This window comes from Anomaloglossus baeobatrachus, chromosome 2 (genome assembly GCF_048569485.1).
Source record: "Anomaloglossus baeobatrachus isolate aAnoBae1 chromosome 2, aAnoBae1.hap1, whole genome shotgun sequence".
Lineage (NCBI taxonomy): Eukaryota > Metazoa > Chordata > Amphibia > Anura > Aromobatidae > Anomaloglossus > Anomaloglossus baeobatrachus.
Window position 1 is genome coordinate 723,908,780 of NC_134354.1, and position 16,034 is coordinate 723,924,813.

General features: G+C 50.1%; 1 protein-coding gene across 1 annotated transcript in view; it reads right to left on the minus strand.

Moving 5' to 3' along the window:
• Window positions 1-16,034, minus strand: part of USPL1 (ubiquitin specific peptidase like 1) — a 101,194-nt gene that overhangs the window by 72,478 nt on the left and 12,682 nt on the right. The window contains exon 2 of the mRNA XM_075337358.1: window positions 12,960-13,130. Coding sequence (XP_075193473.1) covers window positions 12,960-13,085 — 126 coding nt within the window. The 5' untranslated portion in view covers window positions 13,086-13,130. The remainder of the gene's footprint in view (window positions 1-12,959; window positions 13,131-16,034) is intronic.

Genomic DNA, 16,034 nt, shown 5'->3' on the forward strand with positions numbered 1-16,034 from the left:
GGGGAGGTTCTGAAGAACCGAGGCGGAGGATGAGAACTGAATTCTATCCTGTACCCGTGAGACAAAATGTCTGCTACCCACCGGTCTTTGACCTGTGGCAGCCAAATGTCGCAAAAGCGGGAGAGCCTGCCACCGACCGAGGATGCGGAGGGATGAGGCCGAAAGTCATGAGGCAGCCGCCTTGGAAGCGGTTCCTCCGGTTGTTTTCTTGGGGCGTGAATGAGCCCGCCAGGAATCTGAGCTCCTTTGCTCCTTCTGAGTCCCTTTGGACGAGGAGAATTGGGTCTTGCTGGAGCCTCGAAAGGACCGAAACCTCGACTGCCACTTCCTCTGTTGAGGTTTGCTCGATCTGGGCTGGGGTAAGGAGGAGTCCTTACCCTTGGACTGTTTAATGATCTCAGCCAATTGCTCACCAAACAGTCTGTCTCCAGATAGTGGCAAGCTGGTTAAACATTTCTTGGAAGCAGAATCTGCTTTCCATTCCTTTAACCACAAGGCTCTGCGCAAAACCACAGAGTTGGCAGACGCCATTGAGGTACGGCTCGTAGAGTCCAGGACAGCGTTGATAGCGTAAGTCGCAAACGCAGACATTTGCGAAGTCAGGGACGCTACTCGCGGCACTGCTGGACGTATGATAGAGTCCACTTGTGCCAGGCCAGCTGAAATAGCTTGGAGTGCCCACACGGCCGCGAATGCTGGAGCAAACGACGCGCCGATAGCTTCATAGACAGACTTTAACCAAAGGTCCATCTGTCTGTCATTGGCATCTTTAAGTGAAGCCCCATCTTCCACTGCAACTAAGGACCTAGCCGCAAGCCTGGAGATTGGGGGGTCCACCTTTGGACACTGGGTCCAGCGTTTGACCACGTCAGGGGGAAAGGGATAACGTGTATCCTTAAGACGTTTGGAGAAACGCTTATCTGGATAAGCATGATGTTTCTGGACTGATTCTCTGAAGTCAGAGTGGTCCAGAAAAGTACTCAATTTACGCTTAGGATACCGGAACTGGAACTTCTCCTGCTGTGCAGCTGCCTCCTCAGCAGAAGGGGCTGGGGGAGAAATATCCAACAGTCTATTGATGGCCGCTATAAGGTCATTTACCATAGCGTCACCATCAGGGGTATCTAGATTGAGAGCGGTGTCAGGAGTAGATTCCTTATCACCCACCTCGGTCTCCTCATACAGAGCCTCGTCTCGCTGAGACCCTGACCAGTGTGATGACGGCGAGGGTCTTTCCCAGCGAGCCCGCTTAGGCTGCCTGGGACTGTCATCCGAGTCAGAGTCTTCAGCCTGTGATGCCTGGGACCCCCTTGAAGTACGGATTAGTTCCAACTGAGGGGGACCGGGGAGCATAGACACAGCAGTGTCCATGGTCTGAGAAACTGGCCTGGACTGCAAGGTTTCCAGGATTTTTGTCATAGTCACAGACATCTTATCAGCAAAAACTGCAAATTCTGTCCCCGTCACCGGGGCAGGGTTCACAGGCGTCTCTGCCTGGGCCACTACTACCATAGACTCTGGCTGACGAAGTGGCACAGGGATTGAACATTGCACACAATGGGGGTCATTGGAACCTGCCGGTAGATTAGCCCCACATGCGGCACAAGCAGTGCGTACCGCCTGTGCCTTGGCACCCTTACGTTTTGCGGATGACATGTTGTTGTCTCCTCAGAGCAATGAGGGTATAAGCCAAGAAGCGACTGTACAGTGCAATATAAATATATATGGTACAGAGAAAAAATGCACCAAATAACACTGTGGCACTAGTGGGGCCAGCACTTATGTGCAGCTTACCGCCCGCATAAACGCGGGTGTGTGGTCGCCAGAGTCCCTTGTCTGAGTCCCCCAGAGCCTGTGTCCGTTCTCCAGCCAGACTGCATGCAGGAATGGCTGCCGGCGTCCTGTGGAGAGGGGCGGGCCCTGGGCGTGTTGAGACCAAGAGCGGGAAACTTGCGTCCCCACTGTGCCCAGTGAGAGGGCTGGAGCATGTAAATAAGGCTCCAGCCCTCGGCGCTGCCTATTGCACAGAGTCTCTCCCTTTCCCTGATTGACAGGGTGGGGGCGGGAACGAACCGTAACTAGGCCGCAAAAGCCGGGGACTAGATTTATGAGCGCTGCCGCCGTAAAAGCGCGGGCAGCGCGAGTCCCCGGCGCACTACAAGTCCCAGCGGCGCCGCCGCTCCCGGAGCGGCCGGCGCGGTAGTTCCCAAGACAAAAAATCACTCAGCTAAGCTGCAGTGACTCTAACCCGAGCGCGCAGCGCTAGTGCCCCCGGCGCACTAGCACACCCAGCAAGCCTGGAGTGTGCGTGGCCTGTCTGTGCGGGGACACAGAGTACCTGAACGTTGCAGGGCCTTGTCCCTGACTGTACTCAGCTCCTCCAGCAGGGTCTCTGGGTCTGTGGATGGAGCTCGGCCTCAGGGTTCGGGGGCCGGTAAGATCCCACTTCCACAGAGCCCCTCAGGGGGATGGGGAAGGAAAGCAGCATGTGGGCTCCAGCCTCCGTACCCGCAATGGGTACCTCAACCTTACAAACCGCAAGTGGGGTGAGAAGGGAGCATGCTGGGGGCCCTATCTGGGCCCTCTTTTCTTCCATCCGATAGAGTCAGCAGCTGCTGCTGACTAAACAGTGGAGCTATGCGTGGATGTCTGACCTCCTTCGCACAAAGCAGAAAACTGGTGAGCCAGTGATCCCACTGGGGGTGTATAGCCAGAAGGGGAGGGGCCTTACACTTTTTAGTGTAATTGCTTTGTGTGGCCTCCGGAGGGCAGTGCTATACACCCAATCGTCTGGGTCTCCCAATGGAGCGCCGAAGAAATGATTATTTGGTAGTTGTGATACCTTTTAATGGCTAAATAAAATAAGAGGATGTTACAAAGCAAGCTTTCCAGACTTCTCAGATCTCTTCATCAGGCACGGTATAATAATATCTGAAGAAGAAGGGAATTTTGTTACTTACCGTAAATTCCTTTTCTTCTAGCTCTTATTGGGAGACCCAGACGATTGGGGTATAGCTACTGCCCTCTGGAGGCCACACAAAGCACTACATTAAAAGTGCAAGGCCCCTCCCCCTCTGGCTATACCCCCCCCGTGGTATCACGGGTTCTCCAGTTTTAGTGCCAAAGCAAGAAGGAGGAAGCCAATAACTGGTTTAAACAAATTAACTCCGAATAACATCGGAGAACTGAAAAACCGTTCAACATGAACAACATGTGTACCCGCAAACAACAAAAAAAAAACATCCCGAAGGACAACAGGGCGGGTGCTGGGTCTCCCAATAAGAGCTAGAAGAAAAGGAATTTACGGTAAGTAACAAAATTCCCTTCTTCTTCAGCGCTCTATTGGGAGACCCAGACGATTGGGACGTCCAAAAGCTGTCCCTGGGTGGGTAAATAAATACCTCATGTTAGAGCTGCAAAACAGCCCTCCCCTACGGGGGTGTCACTGCCGCCTGCAGGACTCTTCTACCTAAGCTGGCATCCGCCGAAGCATAGGTATGCACCTGATAATGCTTGGTGAAAGTGTGCAGACTGGACCAGGTAGCTGCCTGGCACACCTGTTGAGCCGAAGCCTGGTGACGTAATGCCCAGGACGCACCCACGGCTCTGGTGGAGTGGGCTTTTAGCCGTGAAGGAACCGGAAGCCCCGCAGAACGGTAGGCCTCTAGAATTGGTTCTTTGATCCATCGAGCCAGGGTGGCTTTAGAAGCCTGCAACCCCTTGCGCGGACCAGCGACAAGGACGAAAAGTGCATCGGCACGGCGTATGGGCGCCGTGCGGGAAATGTAGATTCTGAGTGCTCTCACCAGATCTAGCAAACGTAAGGCCTTTTCATACCGGTGAACCGGATGAGGGCAAAAAGAAGGCAAGGAAATATCCTGATTAAGATGAAAAGAGGATACGACCTTAGGAAGAAACTCCGGAATGGGGCGCAGCACAACCTTGTCCTGGTGGAACACCAGGAAGGGAGCCTTAGATGACAGAGCTGCCAGCTCAGACACTCGCCGAAGCGATGTGATCGCAACAAGAAACGCCACTTTCTGCGACAGCCGAGAAAAGGAAACTTCCTTCAGAGGCTCGAAGGGCGGCTTCTGGAGAGCAACTAGTACCCTGTTCAGATCCCATGGATCTAACGGTCGCTTGTACGGGGGCACAATATGACAGACCCCCTGCAGGAACGTGCGCACCTTAGGAAGACGTGCTAGACGCTTCTGAAAAAACACGGATAGTGCCGAAACTTGCCCTTTAAGGGAGCTGAGCGACAAGCCCTTTTCTAACCCCGATTGCAGGAAGGAAAGAAACTTGGGCAATGCAAATGGCCAGGGAGACACTTCCTGAGCAGAGCACCAGGACAAGAAAATCTTCCACGTTCTGTGGTAGATCTTAGCCGAATTCGACTTTCTAGCTTGTCTCATTGTGGCAACGACTCCCTGAGATAATCCAGCAGATGCTAGGATCCAGGACTCAATGGCCACACAGTCAGGTTCAGGGCCGCAGAATTCTGATGGAAAAACGGCCCTTGGGACAGTAAGTCTGGTCGGTCTGGCAGTGACCACGGTCGACCGATCGTGAGATGCCACAGATCCGGATACCACGACCTCCTCGGCCAGTCTGGAGCGACGAGTATGACGCGGCTGCACTCGGATCTGATCTTGCGTAGCACTCTGGGCAAGAGCGCCAGAGGCGGAAACACGTATGGGAGCTGAAACTGCGACCAATCTTGAACCAAGGCGTCTGCCGCCAGAGCTCTTTGATCGCGCGACCTCGCCATGAATGCCGGGACCTTGTTGTTGTGCCGGGATGCCATTAGGTCGACGTCCGGCACTCCCCAGCGGCGACAGATTTCCTGAAACACGTCCGGGTGAAGGGACCATTCCCCTGCGTCCATGCCCTGGCGACTGAGGAAGTCTGCTTCCCAGTTTTCTACGCCTGGGATGTGAACCGCGGATATGGTGGATGCTCTGTCCTCCACCCACATTAGAATGCGCCGGACTTCTTGGAAGGCTTGCCGACTGCGCGTCCCTCCTTGGTGGTTGATGTATGCCACCGCTGTGGAGTTGTCCGATTGGATTCGGATCTGCTTTCCTTCCAGCCACTGTTGGAAGGCCAGTAGAGCAAGATACACTGCTCTGATCTCCAGAACATTGATCTGAAGGGTGGACTCCTGCGGAGTCCACGTCCCCTGAGCCCTGTGGTGGAGAAATACTGCTCCCCACCCTGACAGACTCGCATCTGTCGTGACTACTGCCCAGGATGGGGGCAGGAAGGATCTTCCCTGAGACAATGAGGTGGGAAGGAGCCACCATTGTAGAGAGTCTTTGGCCGTCTGGGAAAGCGAGACTTTCCTGTCCAGGGACGTTGACTTCCCGTCCCATTGGCGGAGAATGTCCCATTGAAGTGGGCGCAGATGAAACTGCGCAAAGGGAACTGCTTCCATGGCTGCCACCATCTTCCCTAGGAAATGCATGAGGCGCCGCAAGGGATGCAACTGGCCCTGCAGAAGAGATTGCACCCCTGTCTGTAGTGACCGCTGCTTGTCCAGCGGAAGCTTCACTATCGCTGCTAGAGTATGAAACTCCATGCCAAGATACGTTAGTGACTGAGTCGGTGATAGGATCGACTTTGGAAAGTTGATGATCCATCCGAAAGACTGTAGAGTCTCCAGCGTAGCATTCAGGCTGTGCTGACATGCCTCCTGAGAGGGAGCTTTGACCAATAAGTCGTCTAGGTAAGGGATCACCGAGTGTCCCTGAGAGTGCAAGACTGCTACCACCGCCGCCATGACCTTGGTGAAGACCCGTGGGGCTGTCGCCAGACCAAATGGAAGAGCTACGAACTGAAAATGGTCGTCTCCTATCACAAAACGTAGAAAACGTTGATGTTCTGTAGCAATTGGCACGTGGAGATAAGCATCTTTGATGTCTATTGAGGCAAGGAAGTCTCCTCTGGACATTGAGGCAATGACAGATCGGAGGGTTTCCATCCGGAACCTCCTGGCGTGCACATGTTTGTTGAGCCGTTTTAGGTCCAGAACAGGACGGAACGAGCCGTCCTTTTTTGGAACCACAAAGAGATTGGAGTAAAACCCTTGCCCTTGTTCCTGAGGAGGGACTGGGATAACCACTCCTTCCGCTTTTAGGGAATCCACCGCCTGCAGCAGAGCATCTGCTCGGTCTGGACGTGGGGAGGTTCTGAAGAACCGAGCTGGAGGACGAGAATTGAACTCGATTCTGTACCCGCGAGACAAAATGTCCGTCACCCACCGGTCTTTGACCTGTGACATCCAAATGCCGGAAAAGCGGGAGAGCCTGCCCCCAACCGGCGATGCGGAGGGGGGGGGCTGGGAGTCATGAGGTAGCCGCTTTGGAAGCGGTACCTCCATTTGCTTTCTTGGGGCGTGTGTGAGTCCGCCACGAATCTGAGTTTCTTTGCGTCCTCTGAGTCCCTTTGGACGAGGTAAATGGTGTCTTGCCCGAACCTCGAAAGGACTGAAACCTCTGCTGCCACTTTTTCTGCTGAGGTTTGGATGTTCTGGGTTGTGGTAAAGAGGAGTCTTTACCCTTGGACTGCTTAATGATGTCAGCCAATGGCTCGCCAAACAGTCTATCTCTAGACAAAGGCAAACTGGTTAAACATTTTTTGGAACCAGCATCTGCTTTCCAGTCCTTTAACCACAAGGCTCTGCGCAAAACTACCGAATTGGCGGACGCCATTGAGGTGCGACTGGTAGATTCTAGGACCGCATTGATAGCGTAAGACGCAAACGCCGACATCTGCGTGGTAAGGTGCGCCACTTGCGGCACTGCTGGATGCATGATAGCATCCACTTTTGCTAAGCCAGCTGAAATAGCCTGGAGTGCCCATACGGCTGCGAATGCCGGAGCAAACGACGCGCCGATAGCTTCATAGACAGATTTTAACCAAAGGTCCATCTGTCTGTCATTGGCATCTTTAAGTGAAGCGCCATCCTCCACTGCCACTATGGATCTAGCTGCAAGTTTGGAAATCGGGGGGTCTACCTTTGGACACTGTGTCCAGCGCTTGACCACCTCAGGGGGGAAAGGGAAACGCGTATCTTTAGATCGTTTAGAGAAACGCCTTTCTGGGTGAGCGTCGTGCTTCTGGATTGATTCTCTGAAGTCAGAGTGATCTAACAAAGCACTCAATTTACGCTTGGGATAAAGGAAACAAAACTTTTCCTGCTCCGCAGCCGCCTCTTCTGCTGAAGGGGCTGGGGGAGAAATATCCAACAGCCTATTGATGGCTGAGATAAGGTCGTTTACCATGGCATCCCCATCCGGGGTATCCAGGTTGAGAGGGGTTCCAGGAGTGGATTCCTGATCACTCTCATCAGACACATCACAGGGAGACTGATTGCGCTGAGACCCTGAGCAGTGTGAAGACGTCGAGGGTCTTTCCCAGCGAGCTCGCTTAGGGTGGCTGGGGCCATCATCTGAGTCATAATCCTCGGCCTGTGAAGCCGGGGACCCCCCTGTGGGCTGGATACATTCCAAGTAAGGGGGACCTGAGGACAGAGGCCTCGCCGTGCCCAGAGACTGAGCCCCATGCATAGATTGCAAGGTTTCAAGGATTTTTGCCATAGATACAGACATATTATCTGCAAAAACTGCAAAGTCCGTCCCTGTCACCGGGGCAGAACTTACAAGCGTCTCAGCCTGGGTCGCTACCTCTCCCGACTCCGGCTGGCGAAGCAGCACCGGGTCGGAGCATTGCACACAATGGGGGTCATCGGAGCCTGCTGGTAGATTAGCCCCACATGCAGCACACGCAGTATACACAGCCCTTTTTGCCTTGGCCGCCTTGCGTTTTGAGGATGACATGTTGCTGCTTCCACAGAGCGATCTGGGATATGCAGCCAGAAGCGCACCTCACAGTGCAAGAAATACAATATCTATATATCTGTACCCAGTACACTGATACACAGTGAGGCACTAGAGGGACCAGCACAGAAAAATCGCTTACCGCCCGCTTAAAAAGCGGGTGTGTGGTCGCCAGATAGCCCCTAGTCCAGGTCTCCCAGAGCCTTGCGTCCTTCCTCCAGCCAGGCATGCATGTAATGGCTGCCGGCGTCTCGAGAGAGGAAGGGGGGCGGGCCCTGGGCGTTCCTGGCCAAGAGCGGGAAGCCTGCTTCCCTCTGTGCCAAGTGAGAGGGCTGGAGCATGTAAATCAGGCTCCAGCCCTCATCGCTGCTAGCGAACAGCGTCTCTCCCCTACCCTGAATGACAGGGTGGGGGCGGGAACGAAACGGAGCTGCCGGCGTCCTAGGCCCAAAAAGCCGGGGACTAAATTTATAACCGCCGCCGCCGTAAAAGCGCGGACGGCGGATCCCCGGCGCACCACAAGTCACAGCAGCGCCGCCCGGTCCAGAGGGGGTCGGCGCTGCGTTCCCAAACACAAACAATCCCCCAGTAATCTGTAGGGACACCAACTCCACGTTGCGGTCCCCGGCGCACTACAACACCCAGCCAGCCCGGAGTGTGTCTGTGCCTGCCGGGGACACAGAGTACCTGTATGATGCAGGGCCTGTCCCTGATCGTACTCCTGCTCCGTCTCCATCAGGTTCTAATGGGTCTGTGGATGGAGCCCGGCATCAGAGCTGAGAGGCCGGCAGGATCCCACTTCCACAGAGCCCTACAAGGGGATGTGGAAGGAAAACAGCATGTCAGGCTCCAGCCCTGTACCAGCAATAGGTACCTCAACCTTACAACACCATCCAGGGGTGAGAAGGGAGCATGCTGGGGACACTATATGTGTCCTCTTTTCTTCCATCCGAAACAGTCAGCAGCTACTGCTGACTAAAATCTGTGGAGCTATGCATGGAATGTCTGACCTCCTTCGCACACAAAGCTAAAACTGGAGAACCCGTGATACCACGGGGGGGGTATAGCCAGAGGGGGAGGGGCCTTGCACTTTTAATGTAGTGCTTTGTGTGGCCTCCAGAGGGCAGTAGCTATACCCCAATCGTCTGGGTCTCCCAATAGAGCGCTGAAGAAACACAAATACTATATATACACAAACAGGGCAGATGCATGGTATTATAAAAGGACATTTAAAAAAACAAAACACTGAGCTTAAGGGTACTTCTCACATAGCGAGATCGCTGCTGAGTCACAGGTTTTGTGATATACCAGTGACCTAATCAGCGATCTCGCTGTGTGTGACACTAAGCAGCGACCTGGCCCCTGCTGTGAAATCGCTGATCGTTACACACTGTTCTGGTTCATTTTTTCCTCGTTGGTCTCCCGCTGTGCAGCACACATCGGCGTGTTTGACGGCTGGAGACCAACGAGCACTGACTCTAAGCGGTGTACGCTGGTAACCAGGATAAATATCGGGTAACTAAGCAAAGCGCTTTGCTTAGTTACCCGATATTTACCCTGGCTACGTGTGCAGGGAGCCAGCGCTAAGCGGTGTACGCTGGTAACCAAGGTAAATATCGGGTAACCAAGCAAAGCGCTTTGCTTAGTTACCCGATATTTACCTTGGTTACCAAGCGCAGAGTAACTGGTGAGATCTGCCTGACTATTAGTTCACCAGCGACAATGTTTGACGCACCAGCGATCCTGACCAGGTCATATCGTGGTCGGAATCGCTGGAACGTTGTTTAGTGAGACGTAACCCTTAAGGCCATGTCTCACTAAGCGACATCGCTGCTGAGTCACAGTTTTTGTGATGCAACAGCGGTCTTGCTAGCGATGTCGCTGTGTGTGATATCCAGCAACAACCTGGCCCCTGCTGTGAGGTCGCCGGTCGTTGCTGAATGTTCTGGACCATTTTCTTTGAAGGCGATGTCCTGCTGGGCAGGACGCATCCCTATGTTTGAGACTGTGTGACAGGGTCCCAATGACAGCAGAGATCATTATACAGGTCGCTACTGCGACCTGTATCGTTACTGAGTCGTAAGGTCTGACTGTGTGACATCCCAGCGACTCTTATCAGGTCGCATCGTTTTCGGGATCGCTGGTAAGTCGCTAAATGTGACGGTGTGAAAGTTTTATTGGTGAGGGCACCAGACCTCTGATCCTACATAGATATTGGGACAATAAAACTTTCACACCACTAATCAAAGCTAATTAAGGATTCCCTCTCTAAGCTCAGTGTTTGTTTATTTAAATGTCGTTTTATTATGCCATCCCTCTGCTCTGTTTGTGGATATATTTGTGATTCTTCAGATATTTTCTTATACCATGCCTGATGAAATGACAGGAGAAATCTCGAAAGCTTGCTTTATAACATCTTTTTGTTTTATTTTAGCCATTAAATGGTATCACAACCACAAAATTATAATTTTGTTTCTCTCACCGAGAACAATCAATCATTTTTCATACAGGCCAACATGGTACCAAAACTTTTTTTCTTTTAACTAAGGCTTTATTCACATGCCAATACTTGTTAGTTTTGGTAAATCATAACATTGAGTAACTCCAAAATACAGAACAGGAGTAAATCATTCCAATTTCATTTCTCGCTCTATAGGTCTTGCTCATTTTGGCTGATGCAAAATACTGATGTGTAAAGAATATCTTAGGGGAAAAAAAATCATTTTATGCCAAGTGACATGTGCGAGGGGGACAACAGTCAAAATGGCCCAGTTATATCTTGTGTAAGCTCAGTGTCTACATTGCAATCTAAAAGACTCTAAGGGACTTTATCAGCACATTATGAATGTTAAAACCAAGCACGGGCGCTCGGTACATCATGGCGGGGCTAAACATTTAGGTGCATCTTCCCACTTGTTTTCCCTCAATCTCTACCTGCTCCTCTTCTTTGGTTGACAGCTTTGGCTTCATAGAGCCAGAAGGGCAGAAATAGCAGAAAAACACTCAGGTGGGAGGTGCACTTAAATGATGAACCCCACCATGATGCACTGAATGCCTGTAGTTTGTTTGAACAGTCATTGTATGATGACAGAGTCCTTTTAAGGGGATTTCTTTGGCAACCTCCTTCTTCCTATATTCCCCCATGTAAAATAACAGCCTAACATATTAGATAGCGGTCGTCTAAGGGATTGTTTGGCCGACAGCCATTTCTCCTGACTGATGCATACAAGAATGCTTAGTCCAACGCTCCTACGTTCTCTATGAGAGTGCAACAGCCAGACTCCTCTGGTCATGGCTCATCTTCTGGACATACAAAGGATCGGCAGTTGGAAATCGAATAGGGGAGAGTCAGAAGGCCACTACAAGTTGGGACAGTAAGCCAATCTCACCGATACTGGGGGAAGAGTCAAGAGGCCACTACGAGTTGGGACAGTCAGCCGATCTCACCACTTTTGGGAGGAAGGGGGGGGGGGGGGAAGAGTCAGGAGGCCACTACAAGTTGGGACAGTTGGCCAATATCACAAATATTCAAAGATTGGGTGGGGGGGCTGGGGATTAGTTAGCAGGCCACTACAAGTTGGAACAGTCGGCCAATCTCACAGCTATGGGGGGAGGGGGGGAGGGGGGAAGAGTCAAGAGTCCACTACAAGTTGGGACAGTCAGCTGATCTCACTGACATTGGGGCGGGAGGGAAGAATCAGGAGGCCACTATAAAGGTCCAGTCACACTAAGCAACTTACCAGCGATCCCAACAACGATAGGGATCGCTGGTAAGTTGCTAGGAGGTTGCTGGTGAGATGTCACACTGCGACGCTCCAGCGATCCCACCAGCAACCTGACCTGGCAGGGATCGCTGGAGCGTCGCTACACGAGTTGCTGGTGAGCTCACCAGCAACCAGTGACCAGCCCCCAGCGCCGCGTGGAAGATGCTGCGCTTGGTAACTAAGGTAAATATCGGGTAACCAACCCAATATTTACCTTGGTTACCACCGCACGGAGCTACACGTGCAGGGAGCAGCGCACACTGAGCGCTGGCTCCCTGCTCTCCTAGTTACAGCACACATCGGGTTAATTACCCGATGTGTGCTGCAGCTAAATGTGCACAGAGCAGGGAGCAGCGCACAATGCTTAGCGCTGACTCCTTGCTCTCCTAGTTACAGCACACATCGGGTTAATTAACCCGATGTGTGCTGCAGCTACATGTGCACAGAGCAGGAGGCGGCACTGACAGTGAGAGCGGAGGAGGCTGGTAACAAAGGTAAATATCGGGTAACCAAGGACAGGGCTTCTTGGTTACCCGATGTTTACTGTGGTTACCAGCCTCCGCAGAAGCCGGCTCCTGCTGCCTGCACATTTAGTTGTTGCTGTCTCGCTGTCACACACAGCGATCTGTGCTTCACAGCGGGACAGCAACAACTAAAAAATGGCCCAGGACATTCAGCAACAACCAACGACCTCACAGCAGGGGCCAGGTTGTTGCTGGATGTCACACACAGCAACATCGCTAGCAACGTCACAAAAGTTGTTCGTTAGCAGCGATGTTGCTTAGTGTGACGGGGCCTTAAGTTGGGACAGTCGGACAATCTCTCAGATATTGGTGGGTTCAGGAGACCTTAGTGCAATGTGTTTGGAAGGGGGCTTTAAGCCAAGTTCATATCACAATAATACAAGCACAAATCCTCATCTGACAGTCAGTATGATCACATTACCAGCTGTGTAAGCACCTATGGTGCTATTTCCATTTGTCTGGTCAGATTTTGCACCCATATTACACTTGTGTGAATTTAATCTTAGTAAATTACCAATCTGCTCACACTACAAGCTCAGCGGAAGTGGAGGCAGCCATATTCACAAATACATACAAGTAGATAGAAACATTGATTTAATAAAAATTATATTATATATATATACTTAAGACAGCTGTTGCCATTAAAACCACAGGAGATGTAACAAACTGGAGCTACCAATTGTTACATTGCTTGTGGATATCTTTCGCCTTTTACTTTTATTTATTTATTTTTTTTTTTTAAAGATTTCCGTGGATAAGAAAACAAAAAATTTTGTATCATTCAAACATTTGCGCAGAAAAAAAAACAAAACAAAAAATGTTTCACTGACTTTTCCCAAGTACCCCACCATATGAAGTGAGGGCTTATCTAAAAATGACCCTTGTCCAGGCAATGACACTGTAGATCCTGGAGTCTTGGAAGCCATTGTGGTCACCCATTGGCTATTTTTTGACATAGCACATGTAACCTGCCAGCACCATAGAGGACATGTCAGAGAACCCTGAAAGACAAGCGAGTGGAACAAGTTATTAACATAATATTCATACAATAAGAAAGGCACGAGGCCAATGATACAGGTACGTTGCCAAAACGTTATGAACATTACCTATCAGCCATTAATATATCACTAGAGGTGCAATTACATTGGCCAATAATCAAGAATGAGCGTTTTCAGGAACATTAATTTCTCGATCATTGGACTTTCTAAACCAGCCGACAGTGAACGAAGAAGAAGCAAAACGCTGGTGTGTAGGATGAAGTCTTTAGGCTACGTTCTCGGCAGCACATTGTCCAGTATATAAAGAGCATGTGCTGCTGAGAAAAACTATATCTACACATTAGCAATTGTTCTGATCACAGGGGACGTGCGGTTGGTCTGTCTAACAAGCTACTAAACAGCAAATCATCTTATATGGAGCCGATTGACGGCAAGGACCAGCTAGTGTAAACACATCCCTAGGCTAAGTGCACTGATGAGTAGTATTTCATCTATGAAAGGGAACCTGTCACCCGTTTTTTCCCTTATGAGCTGCGGCCACCACCAGTGAGCTCTTATATACAGCATTCCAGAATACTGTATATAAGAACCCAGGCCGCTCTATATAACGTATAAACACCTTTATTATACTTACCTGGGGGCGGTCCAGTCCGATGGGTGTTATTACTCTCGGTCCGGCACCTCCTCCATCTGGTGCGATTGCTGTCCTACTGGCCAGCCCTATGTGCATGATGTGTCCTGAGTCATTCACATAGAAGCCTCCATTGCGCTCTTGCACACTTTGATTTGCCCTGCTGAGGGTAGAGCAAAGTACTGGAATGCACAGGCGCGAGGAAATGTTAAAGACCGCCTGTGCATGCGCACTACAATACTTTGATTCGCCCTCAGCAAGGCAGATCAAAGTGCACAGGAGCGCAATGGAGGCCTCTGTGTGAATGACACAAGACACATCATGCACACAGAGCTGGGCAGGGGGATGGCGATTGCACAAGATGAAGTAAGCCCTGGACCAAGAGCAGCGAAACCCATCGGACCGGACCGCCCCCCTAAGTGAGTATTATGAAAGGTGTTTTGTACATGATACAGAACGGCCTGGGCTCTCATATACAGTATTCTAGCATGCTGTATATAAGGGCTCACTGATGGTAGCCACAGCTCATAAGGGACAAAACTGGTGACAGGTTCCCTTTAATTAGATAATTTGAAAAGGTGTTAAAGGGAGATTGTCAGTAGATTTTTGCTACCTCATCTGAGAGCAGCATGATGTAGGCAAACAGACTCTGAATCCAATGATGTATCACTTAAGATTAATGGCTGCATCTGTTCTGTCACAATCAGAATTTTTAGATTTAGCATGCAGCAGAGCTGAAAGAGCTGCCCCTGGCCCCACCAGGCTCTTTATAGAGATTGTACAGTCCAGTACACCACTGCGCAACCAGCTCTGTCCTCACCTATTGTACCATCACCCATCCCCTGTAGACTGTGAGCCCTCGCGGGCAGGGTCCTCTCTCCTCCTATACCAGTCTGTTTTGTACCGTTAATGATTGTTGTACTAGTTTTTATGTATACACTTTTAAAGCGCCATGGAATTAATGGCGCTAAAATAATACTAATTGTACATTGATAGTGAAGTGTCAGTCAGAGGAGGAGGCGTGCCGGACTGCTGTGCACCTGACATTTTAGTCCAGGAATGAGAAGTCCTGCTGCTTAAACAAACATAGAAATTAGACAACAGATTGGACCTTCACAAGACAGGCAGCCCTGACCCATCTGTGTAGCCCTTGCAGCATGCTGTTTTCAGCTTACATAGAAAAAACCTGCTGACAGATTCCCTTTAAAAGAATCTTAAAAAATCCCCATGTACATTAGATAAGTTGGCTGCTGAAACGACTACTCCACTAAATCTCACAGGCACAGGGCATGTTAGGAGTTGTCGTTTCACAACAGCAGGAGAGCTGCAGGTTAGTGGATCCCAACATTTGATGAATGTCAGACAAACTGATTAAGTTTGAAGGGATCAGCCAATAATCTAATGTATATGGGAGTGAGGGGAGCCAGCACGATCTGAAAATGGCATGCATCATATAAAAAGTGCAAATTCACAGATTTATTCCAACTGTACTATAATATAAATTGAGGTTTTTAGCAAATAATTGATCAATTCTTTGAGCCACCCCTGCCAACGTCACGGCAAATCTCAATAGCGGGGTCCTACACTATATTATGTATTTCATGTGCCATGTGGCCTCCTAGATAAAGTTAAAAGCAGAACCATAATGGAGCACACATACCTGTAACCTGTATATATAACCGCTTCTATGTTGCAAAAGATTTAGAATTAGGAACCCCCTATTGAGATTTGCCGTGACGTTGGCAGGGGTGGCTCAAAGAATTAATCAATTATTTGCTAGAATCTCATTTTTTATTGTAGTACAGTTGGAATAAATCTGTGAATTTGCACCCTCTATATGATGCATGCCAATTTCAGATTGTGCTGGCTCCCTCTTTTTTTTTTTTTTTCTTTGTATATGGGAGTGCCAGGACTCTCCTCAGATGGCCGATACCAGGTCGAGCATGTTGGAATTCAATATGCATGATTGCTTTATTCTGAGGAAAGAAAAGTGGTAAAACAAACAATAAAAAAAGCTTTGTAAAACATTTGACCTGGGGACCTGAAGGCCATGTTCACACATTGAATATGTGAAGTTTCTACATTCAATATCAGCTGTATTTTATATAATCAGCAAAGTGGATGAGTTGTAACTTGCTCTCAGTCACATGCTGAGGATTTCAGTTAAGAAAGGCATAACAATTGCACGTGAATCTAGCCTGATGGGCAACAAAAGAAAACCATAACAGAAAACAGAACCTTAAAGAAGAAAATTATATATTTGCAACAGCAAGTCT